The 14,919-nt window shown below is 39.7% G+C and overlaps 1 protein-coding gene across 27 annotated transcripts in view; it reads left to right on the top strand.

Annotated features, from left to right (window-relative positions):
- The window catches only part of celf2 (cugbp, Elav-like family member 2), a 210,065-nt gene that overhangs the window by 152,109 nt on the left and 43,037 nt on the right, over positions 1-14,919 (top strand). For all 27 annotated transcript variants that reach the window (XM_032589660.1, XM_032589658.1, XM_032589657.1 and 24 more), the window contains 2 exons: positions 5,905-5,953; positions 11,044-11,178. In XM_032589660.1, coding sequence (XP_032445551.1) covers positions 5,905-5,953; positions 11,044-11,178 — 184 coding nt within the window. The remainder of the gene's footprint in view (positions 1-5,904; positions 5,954-11,043; positions 11,179-14,919) is intronic.

The following is a 14,919-nucleotide window of genomic DNA, read 5'->3' as shown; positions in this document are numbered from 1 at the left end:
AAGCTCCCAGAAACTTTAACTTCATTATAATCAAACTTCAGGAAATTACTGCACAGCTGCCGCCCCTTCGCTCCACTCTTTTCAAAAACATTATGCAAAATTATCTTGCAGTGGCTTTCAACGTATTAGAGCCACTGTAGGTTTTTAAAAAGTAGGAAGAGAAAATTTGTACATTTGCTAAAAATTCTAAATATTTTGAGATTAATCTCAGAAATGTTCTAAAATAATCATGAAAATTTCTGAGATTAATCTTAGAATTTCCAAGCAAATTTTTGATTTAGCAAAATTTCTTCATTCTTTCTAGAAAATGTTTGATTAATCTTTTACAAAGTATCAACGTTTTAAACTTTTACATTTCTCCTTTTTTTCCCCAAAAAATTCTGAGATTAAATCTAAAATTGTCTTGAGTTTTTTGCTGAAACTCTTTTTTTTTATGGACAATGGCCCTGATACTCTGCTATACAAAGCTGCTGCATTTTTGTCAAGCCTTTTTTCTACTTTTCAAACTCAGAACATTTTTTCTTTTATCTAGAAATGTTCTGAGCTTTTTGGTGTAAATTTGCTCTCGTTTTTCTATCATCAGTGGCCTTACTACACCGCTGTAGCTCTGGGGGTTTATAATCATTTCTATTAAGGATTTTGTCAGGAATCTGGTTTGGTTTGGAGTTTTTCGGGCAGCTGCAGGTAAACAGGAAGTGGATTTCCCCCCGCTGTAGAGACTCGTCTGTATTTTTCTAGCAGAATGCCAGCGCAGCATCCGGTGCAGTTTGAGGCCCAGCGTTTGCCGGCGCGCAGCGAGAACCTTGGAGGTTCTGCCGCTTCCTGCTGAGCGCATAATGAATGGCAGGCTGCGGCTGCGGGCCTGCCAGGCAGGAAGAAACAGCACTGTGGAATTGTGGGATAGCGGAGGAGAGCCTTGCTTTGTTGGTCTCGGCGGGAGCTCACCGAGATCAAACACGTCGACGGCGGCGGCACCCGCCGGGCATTCTGGGTAGACAGACCTGAGGAGGAGCCGTTCTCCTTGTTTGTACCTGAGCTGCAGGAGCGCGCCGCTCGCTTCGGTTAGCGTGGGCGGCGTGCAGCGCGCGGCGTTTTTCAGCAGTGAATGACGGCAGCGCCACGGAGCCTGTCGTGCCTTTTGTTGTTCTGTTTTTTTGTTTTCTGCCTTCAGAGGACAGACTTTGAAATGGATTAACGAAAACTGACTGGATGCGACTTCCAGGTTCGCTTTGACATGACTCTCCTGCGTTTGATGTGGCATCAACCCTCAGCTAGCACACACAGCCCCATCCACATCCCCGCGTCTGTCCTTATGCTACTCATACTGCAGAGGGCGCCGCGCCGCCTCGGGGGCCGCGCCGCCACAGGGCCCCGGGGGCCCCGCCGCTCTGTCTGTCCAGCTTTTATGACCCTTTGTCACTTTTTCTCTCTTTGATGCAGGAGCTCCATGTCTCTGCTGCTGCTGTCTGATTACTAGCATTCTGCAAAGTACGGAGCTCAGTGAGAGCCGAAAAACAGGCTGGAGAAAGAAAAATGAGTCAAAGGAACTCGAAGGCCAAGAATATAAGAAAATTATAAATACATAAAGTGAAGTAGTTTTTGTAGGTTCAAAACTAAAGAAGCATTTTTCACATTTGCATTCATTTTTCAAACTTTTTCCTTTTGATTTTTGTCACTTTGCTTCATAACGCTTCCTGTATTTAGCTTTGTTTAATAAAATATAAACAATCTCATTCGACGTAGTTTTACTTATTATAAACGTTTCGGTTGTAAAATACCTTATGTACTTTATAGTTGCCATTGCAAGAAAATAAATGAACAAATTTCTGTCCTTCTTGAACTGCAGTTGGGGGCCATAAAAAAACAGTCCGAGGGCCACAAACGGCCCCCGGGCCACACTTTGGACCCCCCGCCCCCAAACCTAATAACTGGATATTTCATCTGTTATCATTTGTTTATATCTGGAGTTTTTTGCAGATTCATTTAAATTCCGAAACAAAGGAAAGATTTCCAGTATAAACATCCTGGTGATGCTGGATCTCAGTCAGACAGAAGCCAAGGTTTTGATTAGGCCATTCGGAGGTGGACTACCTGGAGTTGTTTGGATCATTTTTCTGCTGCAGAACTAAAGTGAGCTTCACTATGTGATGGTCAGACATTCTCCTTTATGCTTCCATCCATTACAGCAAGTATCAAGATCCCCCCCAGATCACCACTCTGCCACCACCGTGTTCTACTGCAGTTGTTGTTCTTGTTGTTCTGTGCGATCTGGATTTCCCAGAAGTCCTGAGGATTGTTGAGATGTGTTCTGGTAAATGTGAGACGGGTCTTTGTGTTCTTTTGGTGGTTCTGGTTTCTCTTTCTTATTGTTGAATCGTGACCTCTGACCTTTGCTTTCTTCTGGACCTCCTGCATGAGTCGATGATGAACTCTCACAGTAATTTTGGTGGGTCGGGCTCCTGGGGAGGTTCATATTTATATTTAGTGTATCTCAGTTTCAGATATTTTGGCCTACTTCGTGTTGTCAACAGATCCTATTAAAAGAATTTGTTTGTTTTATTTGTTGAGTTTTGGATCAGGCCTGGATGAAGCTCGTCTCTTCTTGGACTATAGGAGGGTTGTTGTGTTTTATATACCTGCGGGATTGAACACAGATTTTTTAAAGCATTTACTCTTTTTTTTTACATACAAAGGTGTAAAGCTGGAACCTTTGTGTTTGCGTGTTTCTGGTACAGCCGTGAAACTGGCGCACATGCTACATCAGCTAACAGACACTGAGGACGAAGCCGGTTTTCTTATCACACTGGGGTTAATTTCTGATTGGATACTGGAAAAAAATATTGTTGTGTACAACTTGTGCTAAATGGAGTTAGCATATCAGTGAAACTAATCCAGCCTAAAATAGCATCTCAATGCTAACCATGTTGCTAATGCTAATGTTAGCGTTCATAGTCCAAATTTCTAAATTTCTCCATGAATGATCAGGACTTCCTGAATCTCTGATGGTTGAAGAACAGATTTAAAACTATAAATGTCTTTATTGTTGATCTCTTGTGTATTTATTCAATAAGTTAGCAGTTAAACATGTTTTTGAATTGAAAATGTTGCTTATTTTTCTATACATGGTTTGATTAATCTGGTAATTAATTACAGAGGGTGTTATTAATTTGATTTAAATTATTATTAAATAATGCCACTAATTTGAAATGTTGGATTGTTTGTTTTGCTTTATGTAACTACAGTCCATGTTTTTTTAGTCAATTTATTTAGGTTGTAGCTTATTTTCTTTAAAAGATGCAAACATTATTAAAATTTTATCTGGAACACATTTAAAAGGTAAAAACAGGAGACAAATACTTTTCCACCTTTAGATTTCTTTGTTCTTTGATTTGTTTCACTCTAAATTTTCAGCTGACTGCCCCCTTGAGGCGACACGTGGAACTGATCAGTGGATCTAATGTGTGTGGGTGTGTGTGTGAGGGTGGGTGTGTGTGTGTGTGTGTCGTTGTGTGTGAAATAGGCCAGTGAGAAGGGAAAAAAAATGTCAGAGTGAGGATGATAAGGAAGAGAGCAAGACGGGGGAGAGTTGGGATAAAGGTGTGTGATAGAATTGGAAGATCAAAGCCCTCTGTCACAGCGTGACTGAGCCCAGGGGCGTAATGGGTGAGACGGGGCACACACACACCGCCGACACACACACCTGCACACGCACTCCCTCACGGCTGGTATTTGACTCTGAGTGTGATTGATACCGGGCTAGATTTGGAGAATCACTGTCATTCGTCTCTCCGCAGATCAAACAGCCACATAATCTCCCATAAAGGAAAGAGAGATGGAGGGAATAAAAACGGGACATAAGAGGAGAGGGTTCAGCCGGGCGCGCGAGGTGACAAAGCCGTCTCATCGCTTAAAGTGTTTTCTTGTTTTTTCATAAAAGACGAGCCACGAGCTGAAAACACATCCATCATGCGGCTCTATTAAACTGCTCTTTGTGCGTCACAGAGATGAACGGGAGTGTGAAAGTTTACATTAGACAGTATTTACAGAAACGTCTTTATCCTCCTCACATCCGGCAGAAAGCGCTTGGTTTAACGCATATTCACACCGCTGCTCCGCTTTACCAAACGCTCCACATCTGACTGCAGCTGCAGCAGAGCAGGCTTTAGTTATGGATGTCCAAAGTGTGGCGCACAGGCCGTTTGTGGCCCTCAAAATGATTCTGGATGGGCCCAGGTCAAGAATAGTCTAAATTTGTTTTAGATGATGCAGATCCACATTTAAAAACAATGTTGGGGTCAAATTTTCACATATTTTACCTTTTAATTTAATTGTAATAGGAAACAGAAACATTCAGAGGTATTTACTAGAATGCAGTTTTATAAAGCAGGAGTGAGTCACTTCCTGTTCTTGTTGCTAAAAAGACACAAAAAAATAATAATTTTTAAAAATATATGCATATATTTTTAGTACATATAGATATACAGTATATATATTTTTTGTTTGTTTGCTTTGTTTTGTTTTTATTGGCAAATCTGCCAGATAAATAGAAATGTTTTTAAATCTACAGTACTTTACTCATTTACCCGTCTGCAGATATATGTCTATAAATATTGTGTGCTTAGTTTATTTATTTAGCAGGTAAACATAAAAAACAAAATGCTTTTGCTATTCTAATTAAGAAGAAAAGTACTAAACATTTAAACTTGATGAAAAGTTTGAACACCACTGCTTCACGTCATGGTGGATGTGGCTCACCGCCCAGGGCGTCATTCAATGAGGGCAGACAAAACAAAAAGTAACTTTGAGTTGCACCAGATATTCTTTCGTAGATGTTCCTGAGGGAGCGTTCACACCAGTCCTGTTCAGTCCGTTTAATCCAACTCCAGTCTGTTTGCATAGAAAGTCCGGTCCGGTCCGGTTCGGTTGGTGAGGTGTGAATGCTAAGCTAACTCTGAACTCTGGTCCTCCAAACCTCGGTCTGGGTTCAGTTGAAGTGAACTCTGGTTCGGTTTGAATGTGAACACCAAGTGGCCCGGAGACCTTCTTCAAAAGCAGGAAGTGGACTACAGCGCAGGGCATTCTGGGTAAATACAACTAACGCTAACGTGCTAGCCCAAAGCTAGCAGCAGAAATGGCTCCTGGTCTTTAGCTTAAAGAGAAATCCTCCAACATTAAAATCTGACGCCTCCATCTTGTTTCCATCTGGTGAAGAAGGAAGTTGCTCTCAGCGTCTTCAGAGGTTTTTGTGTCGTTCCCTTCAGTGGTTCTTGGTGCAGCGCCCCCACAGGCCAGGAGGGGAACAGGTTGGTTTTACTCAGAACCACAGCAGCTGGAGGTGGAGCAGATGATGGAGTTCTGGTCCGCAGTCTAACAGAGTGTACCAAATTTAAACATTTCGTTCTTGTTCAGCTGATCTCTGTGTTCCCGGGAATAAAATAGAAACAATAAATATTGTATGAATTATTAGTTAAACTGAATAATTGCAGCAGCAGCATATTGATGAACTCTGATCTCTGTAATCACTGAATGAAGTGATTTTCACCTTTTTAATTCTCGTTATCGTAACTCTGAGCTTCTGCCTGTTTTCTGATTTTTCTTTTTTTTGCTTCGTCTTTTTGCCCTTCTTCATCTTCTCGTCCTTGACCCTCGTCTTCTTCTTCCTTTTGCTTTTTAGCGTCTCTCTGCTGCTTTCATGACTCCGTTTGATTCCACGCCTCCTGCCCTCCGGACTGAAGTGTTTATGAGAAACCGAAGCGTTTGCTTGCGTTGACATTTGCCTCTGAATGATATTCAGATTTAATTTGCACATGAGGGAGCTGAAGCATTTTGCAGCTCTGTATTTATGCATGTGTCAAGGTGATATTTAATGTTTTTCTTCTGTCTGCCCCTCTTTTGTTTCCACAGATGCATCACCCTATTCAGATGAAACCTGCAGACAGTGAGAAATCTAATGGTGAGTGGCCACAAGGACACACACACACACACCCCCACACACACACACCAGGAGCTGTTTTTGAATTTGCCTGGTAATAGCTGCTTCACTTGACTTGCAGAGAAGATGGGAAGAGAAAAGATTGAAGCAGAAACTGGAAAGAGAGATAGAGGAGGAAATGCTGATATTTCTGTGTCTATATCTTTTTCTCTTATACGTGTCATAAATTATTGAGGTGCTTTGGAAGGAGGTCAGCGCCAGTTGAATGGTTTTAGCCCAGTGATGAACTGGTGTCGCTCCCCCGCGGCGGCTGCTGCTTCATCCAGACATCCAGACCCGTTTCTCTGTGCAGAACAAACCCACCTCAGTCACACCAGACAACATCTGTTTTCAGGTTCTACCTCACATTCTCAGCTGTGTACTTTGACTAGGCCATTCTAACCCATGGATCTGCTTTGATTGTCCAGCTGGACAATCTTCAAATATCAATCAAACGTAACACAGAGGTTGGTTTATTTTTGAATATCTGCTAAATAAAACTTCCAGCATGAATCATAAGGTCAAAACTTTAGTTTTACATATTTAAGAAGTAATTATAAACTTATGAATAATCCCACTCATTAACCACCAACATAATCTTATATTTATTACATTAATAATCAGGTTTTTAAAAACAAGGAAAACAAATAGCCAGTAAGACTGAGAACAAAATAATTAGCTTACCAACAATGTTTTATTTGAAAATGACTCATTTTCAAACATTTCATATCCGTTACCGACTCAATAATTATCAGAAATTTGTAACAAACAATAAAATCTAAACCTGTATTTATCAGTATATAGTTCAGACTATATGCTGTCGATTTAATGTTAATTACCGTAGATGAAGAATCAATTCTTTAAATTTCTCCAAAAAACAAACAAAAACACCAACAATAATCTCACATATCCAGCAATAATCATATATTTATATGATCATTGGAGCAGTTTAATGTTTGGACATTGTCTAACTTCACCTGATCAATTTTTTCAGTAGTAACATTTTAAACTGATTTCCACATAACTGTAAATTGCTAATTAGTTTTGTGGTAATTGTTTATTTTTGGTTTTGTAAAGAATTAGAGTTTTCTGTAGTTTCACTACATAATGAACTTTAATAATTTAGACTTTATAAAACGTGTTAAAGTTTTCTAACCTTATGGATTATTCTTATCGCTCTTCTGTAGTATTTTTATTCCCTGCAGTGCAGTTTTGTAATTATTGCCCCATAACTTAAATAAGGTAAGATTAGTGAACAGTACATGACCGACTTGACTTTTTAAACAGGCGATATTGAACAGATGAGTGGAGAAAAGTGGAATAAATATCAAGGAGATGATGGATGTGATGCCTGGACAGAATGATCCCTGTTTTATTATCATTTAGAGAAAAATAATACTGTTAATCTAAGATTTATTTTCATCACACAGGCTGAGTTTAATGTTTAGTTTCTGATCTGGTAGATAAATCTGGACGTCGTCTGCATAGAAATGAACAAATCTGTGATGTAAGCAGGTCAGTGTGTGAATTTGAGTGAAATAACTGCAGAAAATCTCAGAGACCTTCAGAAATTTTGAAGAATGTTTTTAAAGGTGAAAGAAAAGTCTGGCTTCTTGGAAGGAAGACAGAAAGTTTTCTTGGCATGGATTTAATTAAAAACCTTCAACAGAGGGAGGTAAAATCAAACCCACATTTCTGATTATTTCATTTCATTTCTACATGTTTGACACTTTAATACAAAAAAGCTACAAGTTATAAATGTAGTTCTTGTTTCTGAAAAACCTGAAGGCGACTTTCTTATTTTTAGGTGCTCTGAAAGAAAAAATATTTCAATTTCATGATTCAAAAGGTTAAAAAAAGATTATTAATGACCAACTTCACAGGAACAGACGGATGATTACTTTGATTGGAGAAACAGCAGACCTCAATTTGGACTTTTATGAACTTATTGGGCAAAAATAATAGATATCATTGGCAGAGATTGGAAATTTTAGAAAATTACCGCTAATGTATCTGCATGGCTGAGCTGAATAAATGTGAGCTCCTGTAATTTTGATGAAATGACCCTTAAATCTGAGTAAATGAGCAGAACATAACAATGAAGCTATAAAACCAGAAGCAGAACTAAAGAGGGCCATTTTAATCCCACAGCAGGATGTTCTGAGTTCGAGTCGTTTGCAAGGTGACGACTCGTCCTGCAACGTTTTCTGCTAATACTTTCTGATAAATGAGTGGAAAAATCAGCAAAAATCAAAGTAAAACCATAAAAATAATGTTTATTTTTATTTATATTTTCCAGCAGATTTGAATACAGTTTTTCAAAACTTGAGGTAAAAATATGAGCCATCCTGTGGTGATGCAAGATAAACTATAATATCATCAGCGCAAAAATGAAAATGATCCCAGAACTGAACTCTGTTTATGCCAAATGAAGCTTTAAATTTCTGTTATTTCTGCCTTAAAGGTCAAATAAACCAACATAATCACCATTTTAATGTTTTAACTCCACATTAAAACCCATGTTGCTCTAATTAGTCTGAGCTGAACCTCCATGGTTACTGATGTAAACATGAAAGTTTGTCACTTTTTCCTTCTGGTTGGGACGTTGCATAAGGAGCCTGGTCCGATTTTAATGCAGGTTCATTCATTCAACACCAATAGTCCAATAAAAGTCTTGCAACAAAGAAATATAAGTTCAGTTTATTAGTCAGAAGCTGCAAACAGAAATGATTTAAAGAAACATTCAGTCAGAGACGCTTCAAAGAAAATCTCATTTTAATCCTTTAAAAAGTTAAAAAAGCAAAATAATAATTAATTTCACAAGAACAGATGTATGATTACTTTGGTTGGATAAACAGTGAACCTCAAATTAGACTTTTATTAACTTTTTAGGCGAAAATGATAAATATCAGTGACAGATAGCAGAAATTTTGGCAAATTACATCTAATTTATCTGCCTGGCTAAGTGGAGTAAATGTGCGTTTCTGTAATTTTGATGAAATGACCCTTGAAGTTGAGCAATTGAGCAGAACGTGATAATGAAAGCTATAAAGCCAGAGCTGGAAATAAAGGCTTCGACCTGACGTCGCTGCTTTTTGGCGGCACATCAGGAGCCCAAAGTTCTGCCGGCACGACCCAAAAAAAGAGAAGAGAGAAATCCTTAGAAAAGCCATCATCCGCTCCACTGAAATATGGCGAATTGTGACTTTATAAGACATAACTGTCGGGGCGAGGAGGGAGGGACTCAATAAAAAGCTGTGGCTCGCAGCTGGAAGGGTGAAATATGGAGCCTGACGAGGGATACGTATCCATCCGTTTAACAGAAACGACCTTTAATAAACCCGCTGTTAGATCTGCTTCAGCGCTGACGAACGGCGGCGGCGAGCTTTATCAGTTCAGTCAGCGGGGGAGAGTGCAAAACGGGAAAACCGTAAGAAAACGGAGGAAAACGGCTCAGGTTTTTCCTCCCCTGAAGGGTCCACAGGCGGTTCTTGAAGCTTTCTCCCACAATGCAACGCTGACTCCGTCTTCATGGGTGCTTATCGCCTCGCCGCCTGCCGGCACGCCTCGAACGCCGAGCAGAAACAGTCAATTGTAACGATATCTGCTCTCCTTCCCCTCTATCGACGCAGAGTAAATTAATTACATTGCTGTTAGACTTGTGCTAATCATCCTCTGGAGTGATGCACACACACCGACACGCCGCCCGCAGAGCAGCCACGGCTTCTTAAAGCGCCTCTTATCTCGACAGCGAATCCCGTCGGTTTGTTGTTTCTTCTTTTTTTCTCCTTAAACACACAAATGAGTCCAACAGCAAAATAAACAAGTGTGCTATTGATTTCCCAGAGAGCGAGCGAGCGAGCGCTTATCTGCCTGGCCTGGTGGAAGGAGCTGACAGTTTCCTCATTAAAAATGAATCGGATTAACCTTACGCTGGATGTGGAGTGAAGGCGTCGCCGCCGTCGGCCCGCAGCATGCCGCCGCCGCTCCTCCACCAGGTTGAGGAGCGGTAATCAGACATCGATCACAGCATGATGAAACACACAAAGTCTCTTTTTTCTTACTTTCTGTCATTTCTTTTAACTTTTCTTCTGTTTCAACATTTTTCTTTGTTCTGAGTTTTTTAATTATTTACCGTCAGCTTCAGATTCGGTTTAACTTCAACAGATTCCCCAGGAGCACCTAATTAAAGCTCTTCGTTAACGGATCAGCAGCTCTGAAAGGAAAGGTTATCGGGCCGTTTCCGAACGTCCTGAGGCCGGTCGCTCTGCCGAGAGGAAACACGTCAGACAGGATGAAACGATTTCTCCTTCCGACAAACTTAACGATTAACGGGACGACCTAAAGAAAGTGTTCCTGCTGTGTTCAGAGCAAACATTTATTTAAAACAATTCTATAAGGTCCCATACTGTAGGGAACCAAGCATTTTCCTGTCTGACCCTGGTCCCAGCAGCCTGAGGTCAAAGGTCATGGCTCAGAGAAATGACCAGAAAGCCATTTCTGACTCTACTGGTTTAATCCTGAAATGATCATGACTTTTATCCTAAATTTAAACAAATTTTCACATTTTCTTCAGGTTTTATGTTGGATTTTTCTTGATTTCCTCTTCATACAGATTTTTGTTGGTTTTATTCCACACATCAGAAATCCTCATTGAACCTGATTTTAAAAACCTAAAACTGTTTCTGCTCTTAATCTCAGACAGGATTAAATCCCAAACTACTTTAGGAACTCAGTTCAAGAGGGAGATGATTCTGTAGAAAATACTGTAGTTTCAGGTTGCATGTTGAATATAAGCGGCCTAGTCAAAGTCCAGACATCAACTTGAAGAAATGATGCTGTTGGACCTTCAGAAAGAAGAAACTTCAGGAAGAGTTGGACTCAAACGGTTCTGCATAAACTGTCTCCATGACAGTTTGTTTGTGTGTTTTTTGATGCTTGATTTGATCATTTAATTTATCTTTAACGGTACCGGACCGTGTTATAGAACTGAAACAGGGTGTACTTATTTAACCCAGCACTGATCATTTACTGAAATGACCCAGTAAATGTTTCTGTGTCTTCTCCTGCAGCTGTTGAAGACAGGAAGCTGTTCATCGGCATGGTGTCGAAGAAGTGCAACGAGAACGACATCCGGGTCATGTTCTCCGCGTTCGGCCAGATCGAGGAGTGCCGGATCCTCAGGGGGCCCGACGGGCTCAGCAGAGGTACCCGCCACTTTGACTCACCTCCATCCTGAAGCTCCTCATGCTGGTAAAACAGCTGAAGGGCCTCCAGCTGCTGCAGCTCGCCAAAATGGCCGCCTCAGAGAAGGAGAACTGCTTCTGAGACAAACTAAAGTTAAATAAGAAACAATAGATTCATATCTGAGGTGATAATCTGTACCAGATTGATCCTCTAGGTTTTAGACACATAAATAATCCGCCCACGTCTTTATGAAACTCTTTCATGGAGGTTAATGCTTGCAGGTTAAAGACTGAAAAACATCTGAGGGGATTTTTATCCTGGAGATCAGGCTAACCACAAAGACGAGCAACCAGATTGATTTTCATTAACTCATCTCTGAATAACGCAACTTTATTCCACCCATAACTCTGTTTCCCAACGGTAACAAGTTTTATTATCGCAACAAACAGTAATATTGTTGCTTTCAAACCAAGTGATATGATAGTAATTAAGGCTTAATAATGCAAGAAAACGTCCTAAAAGATTAATAAACTTTAAATTTTAACACTGGAACTGGAAGACAATTTAAATATCCAAAATAAATAAACAAAACAAGAAATAAAAACAAATGAAATGAATTATGAAATCTCTGTAAACAAAATCATCCTTCAAAAAACTAGGATGATAAAAACAATAAATCACCCAAATGGAAATAATTGAGCTTGTTTTAATGTATCGTGCAATTAATTGATTGATTGATTGATTGATTGATTGATTGATTGATTGATTGATTGATTGATTGATAATTGCGACAGGCCTGTTTGCATCTGTCTTTAGTTTTAGTGATGAAAGGAAGAAGTGCAGGTTTGCAGATGGTTCTTATACTGAGCCCAAGATGAAGTTAGTTATTGTAATTATCGGACCTGTTGTGCCAGTACCTGAAGTTCAGAACTTTATTTCACCTCATTATGAAGTACTAAACAAAACAAGAGGTGATTTAATGAAGAAAGCCACACACCCGGTCATGACGCAGCAGAATACTGTGAATTTCTCCTAAATTACCTTTATATAAATCCACTAATGTCTCAGAGTTGCTTCAAAAACACGACATGGGATTAATAATCCAAGTAATCTCCTTCATTTCCTCACAATTTACACAGATTTTTCTGAACTGATGCAACTTTAATGAAGCTCTGTCAACAAAACACTGATATGTTCTCCACAATGCTAGCTTCTGCTAAATGCTAACAAGCCAAGTTTTAATTATCAATCTAGTATCTTCAGCTAATCACATTTTATCCGAAGTTTTCAAATGTGAAGAATTAAACACCTCTGGTCATTAGATCTGCAGCCGAGTTGTGATGAAGCAGAAGTTTTAGTCTCACCAACAGCGAATCAAACGTGTGAAAAGCTTGGAGTCGTCCCTCGATGTCGATTCATTTTGTGTGAAACGTTCTGAATGTTGAGCTGAATGTGTTTCATCATCTGGAGAACATTGTGAGATTGTTTCCTCTCCAGTAAATTCACAGCATGATTTTATGAACTGAGGAGAAAATTTCAGCTTGTTTCCAAACCGACTCACATTTACTGCCGGAGGTCAGGAAGCAGAGCGCAGACTGTTCGCTCACCTTTACTGCTCTTTAAAATCTTATTTTATGTTTAATGTTTGAGTTATGTCACATCACAGCAATCATATAAATACATTTTGTGACAGATCAACAGAAATGGTGACTTTTTTCTTACAACAAAAATCTAAAACGTGTGGCTTGCTTATGCAGTAAATCCATTCTCATGTAATTAATGAGAATTTTAATCTCTGATTAAAAATCCATGAATTTAATTTAGAAGTCACCCATTATTCATATAAACTTCCTGTTTTTATAGTTTAAACACTAAACATGCCTTAATGCGCTTTAATAAACTCAGTGGAAACGGTTTTAGCAGTAGAAGCTAACATTTACGTCCTACTTATTTCTGCCATTGGTGTTTCAACCAATCAGCACCAAGGAAACTGAATGCTGCTTCCGGATTGGCTGCTTTCCAAATGCTAGCCTGTAGCAACTAGCTTTGCTCCTAGCTTCTCAATCTGTATTTCATTTCTAATATTTTAGATATGCTTTATGAAAATAGACATTGTGAACCGTGATTAGGTTGGGATCCACTGAAACCAGATTTATTTAGGAACATTAAACTGATTTCTACAAAATCAGCTTAAATATGTTTCATTTATAAAAACACCTGCGTCCTCTGTTTCTTTGTGTTTTATTTGTTAACGTTGCTGCCTCCTACTGGTTAGACACAGTCCTTGCAGTTTGTCAGAATTGCTCATTATTTTCTGCACATATTTATAAAGCTGTAACACGGCGGCCATCTTGTCTCAGGTCTTTACCCTGCTGCGGCGGCTGGAGGTTCTTCTCCTCACTGTCAACACTTGCTGCTTCCTTTTCTTGCTGTATATCTCTTTTCCCCACCACTTTCTTTTTTTCTCTCCTTGCTTTCTCGGCCTCGTCCCCCCCGCTTTCTCCCCCTCTCCTCCTCCCACTTTCTCACCACCATCCCCATCCTTCCCCTTCCAGTTTAGCCCTGCTGGAAACCAGTAGGAAGCTCTTCACTTCCATCTTGAGACACTTTAAATGTTGCTGTCCAAATCATCCGTCAGTTTCTGATTTGTTTCATGAACATGTCACATAACTTTGTTGTTTATTCAAGGAAAACTGATATTTTTAGTAAAATAAAATCAGAAATTATGACTTTTGGTCAAAATTTAATGTAGTTTTATATTTGAAATGCAAACAAAAACACAAAATTCAGTGTGAGGAGTTTGTTTTTTCTAAAGTTGGCAAAATCTGGACTGTAAAGATCCCAGAAGTTACCAGAGTTACTCTCCTCCTTTAATTGGACCATGTGGTGCGTCAAAATGCTTTAAGGTGGATAGAAAAAACACCAAGCTGTCTAAAATACAACAACAGGTTACAAAGCTTTTAAAAAAGAGAATCTTGTGACCAAATTTGAATTTATTGTAGATTTTCTGTAATCCATGAATCTATAAGTGAACCTCCAGATGAAGAGAGAAACTTTTGGTTTGTTCCCAAACCAAAACCTGCTGAGTTCAAGTTTCTACCATGTAGTTCCTGATTAGAGGGGAGATGGTCCAAATTTACCACCAGCACACTCACAGAAGTCGCCATGTTGCTGCCAACATCTGAGCGTTTTACTTCTAAGCCGTTACCACATGTGCTCTTCTCTGCCCCCTAGTGTCTAGGAGGATATGGAGTAGAAAGTCCTGTCTCTAATGTGAGCCATATTTTATAGAAATCAGATAAGAAGTTCAGATTCCTGCTCAGAACATAATGGATTTGTTGGCAGCTGCAGTTCGCTAGCTATAGCGGCTAATAGCGATAGCTGTTGCTAGCATCTTGGTGCCAGAGGCCACATCTCTCCTTCAGCAGGTGGATTGTTGTTGAACTTATGCCCAGTTCACACGACACGATTTTAGAATCGTCGGCCGATTTTCAAAACCTGAGGTACCACACACTAGCCGACCAACTCGTAGGTATAACGCGTTCGATCGGGCCGATCGTGAGTGTGTGTTCAACCAACCACACAGCGAGAGCAACACACCACACACAAACTGATTTCTCACCGACATTCAGATTCCAGACCGAAAATACAGGAAAAGCCACTATAACACCCGTGAATTTAGAATAAACAAACATGGCCGACAACGTAGACGCCATAGTTTGTGAGCTTATTTTAAACATAAAAGACGTAACAAAAAGAAA

The sequence above is a fragment of the Xiphophorus hellerii genome, chromosome 17 (assembly GCF_003331165.1).
Source record: "Xiphophorus hellerii strain 12219 chromosome 17, Xiphophorus_hellerii-4.1, whole genome shotgun sequence".
Lineage (NCBI taxonomy): Eukaryota > Metazoa > Chordata > Actinopteri > Cyprinodontiformes > Poeciliidae > Xiphophorus > Xiphophorus hellerii.
This window is presented reverse-complemented; position numbering and strand designations above follow the sequence as displayed.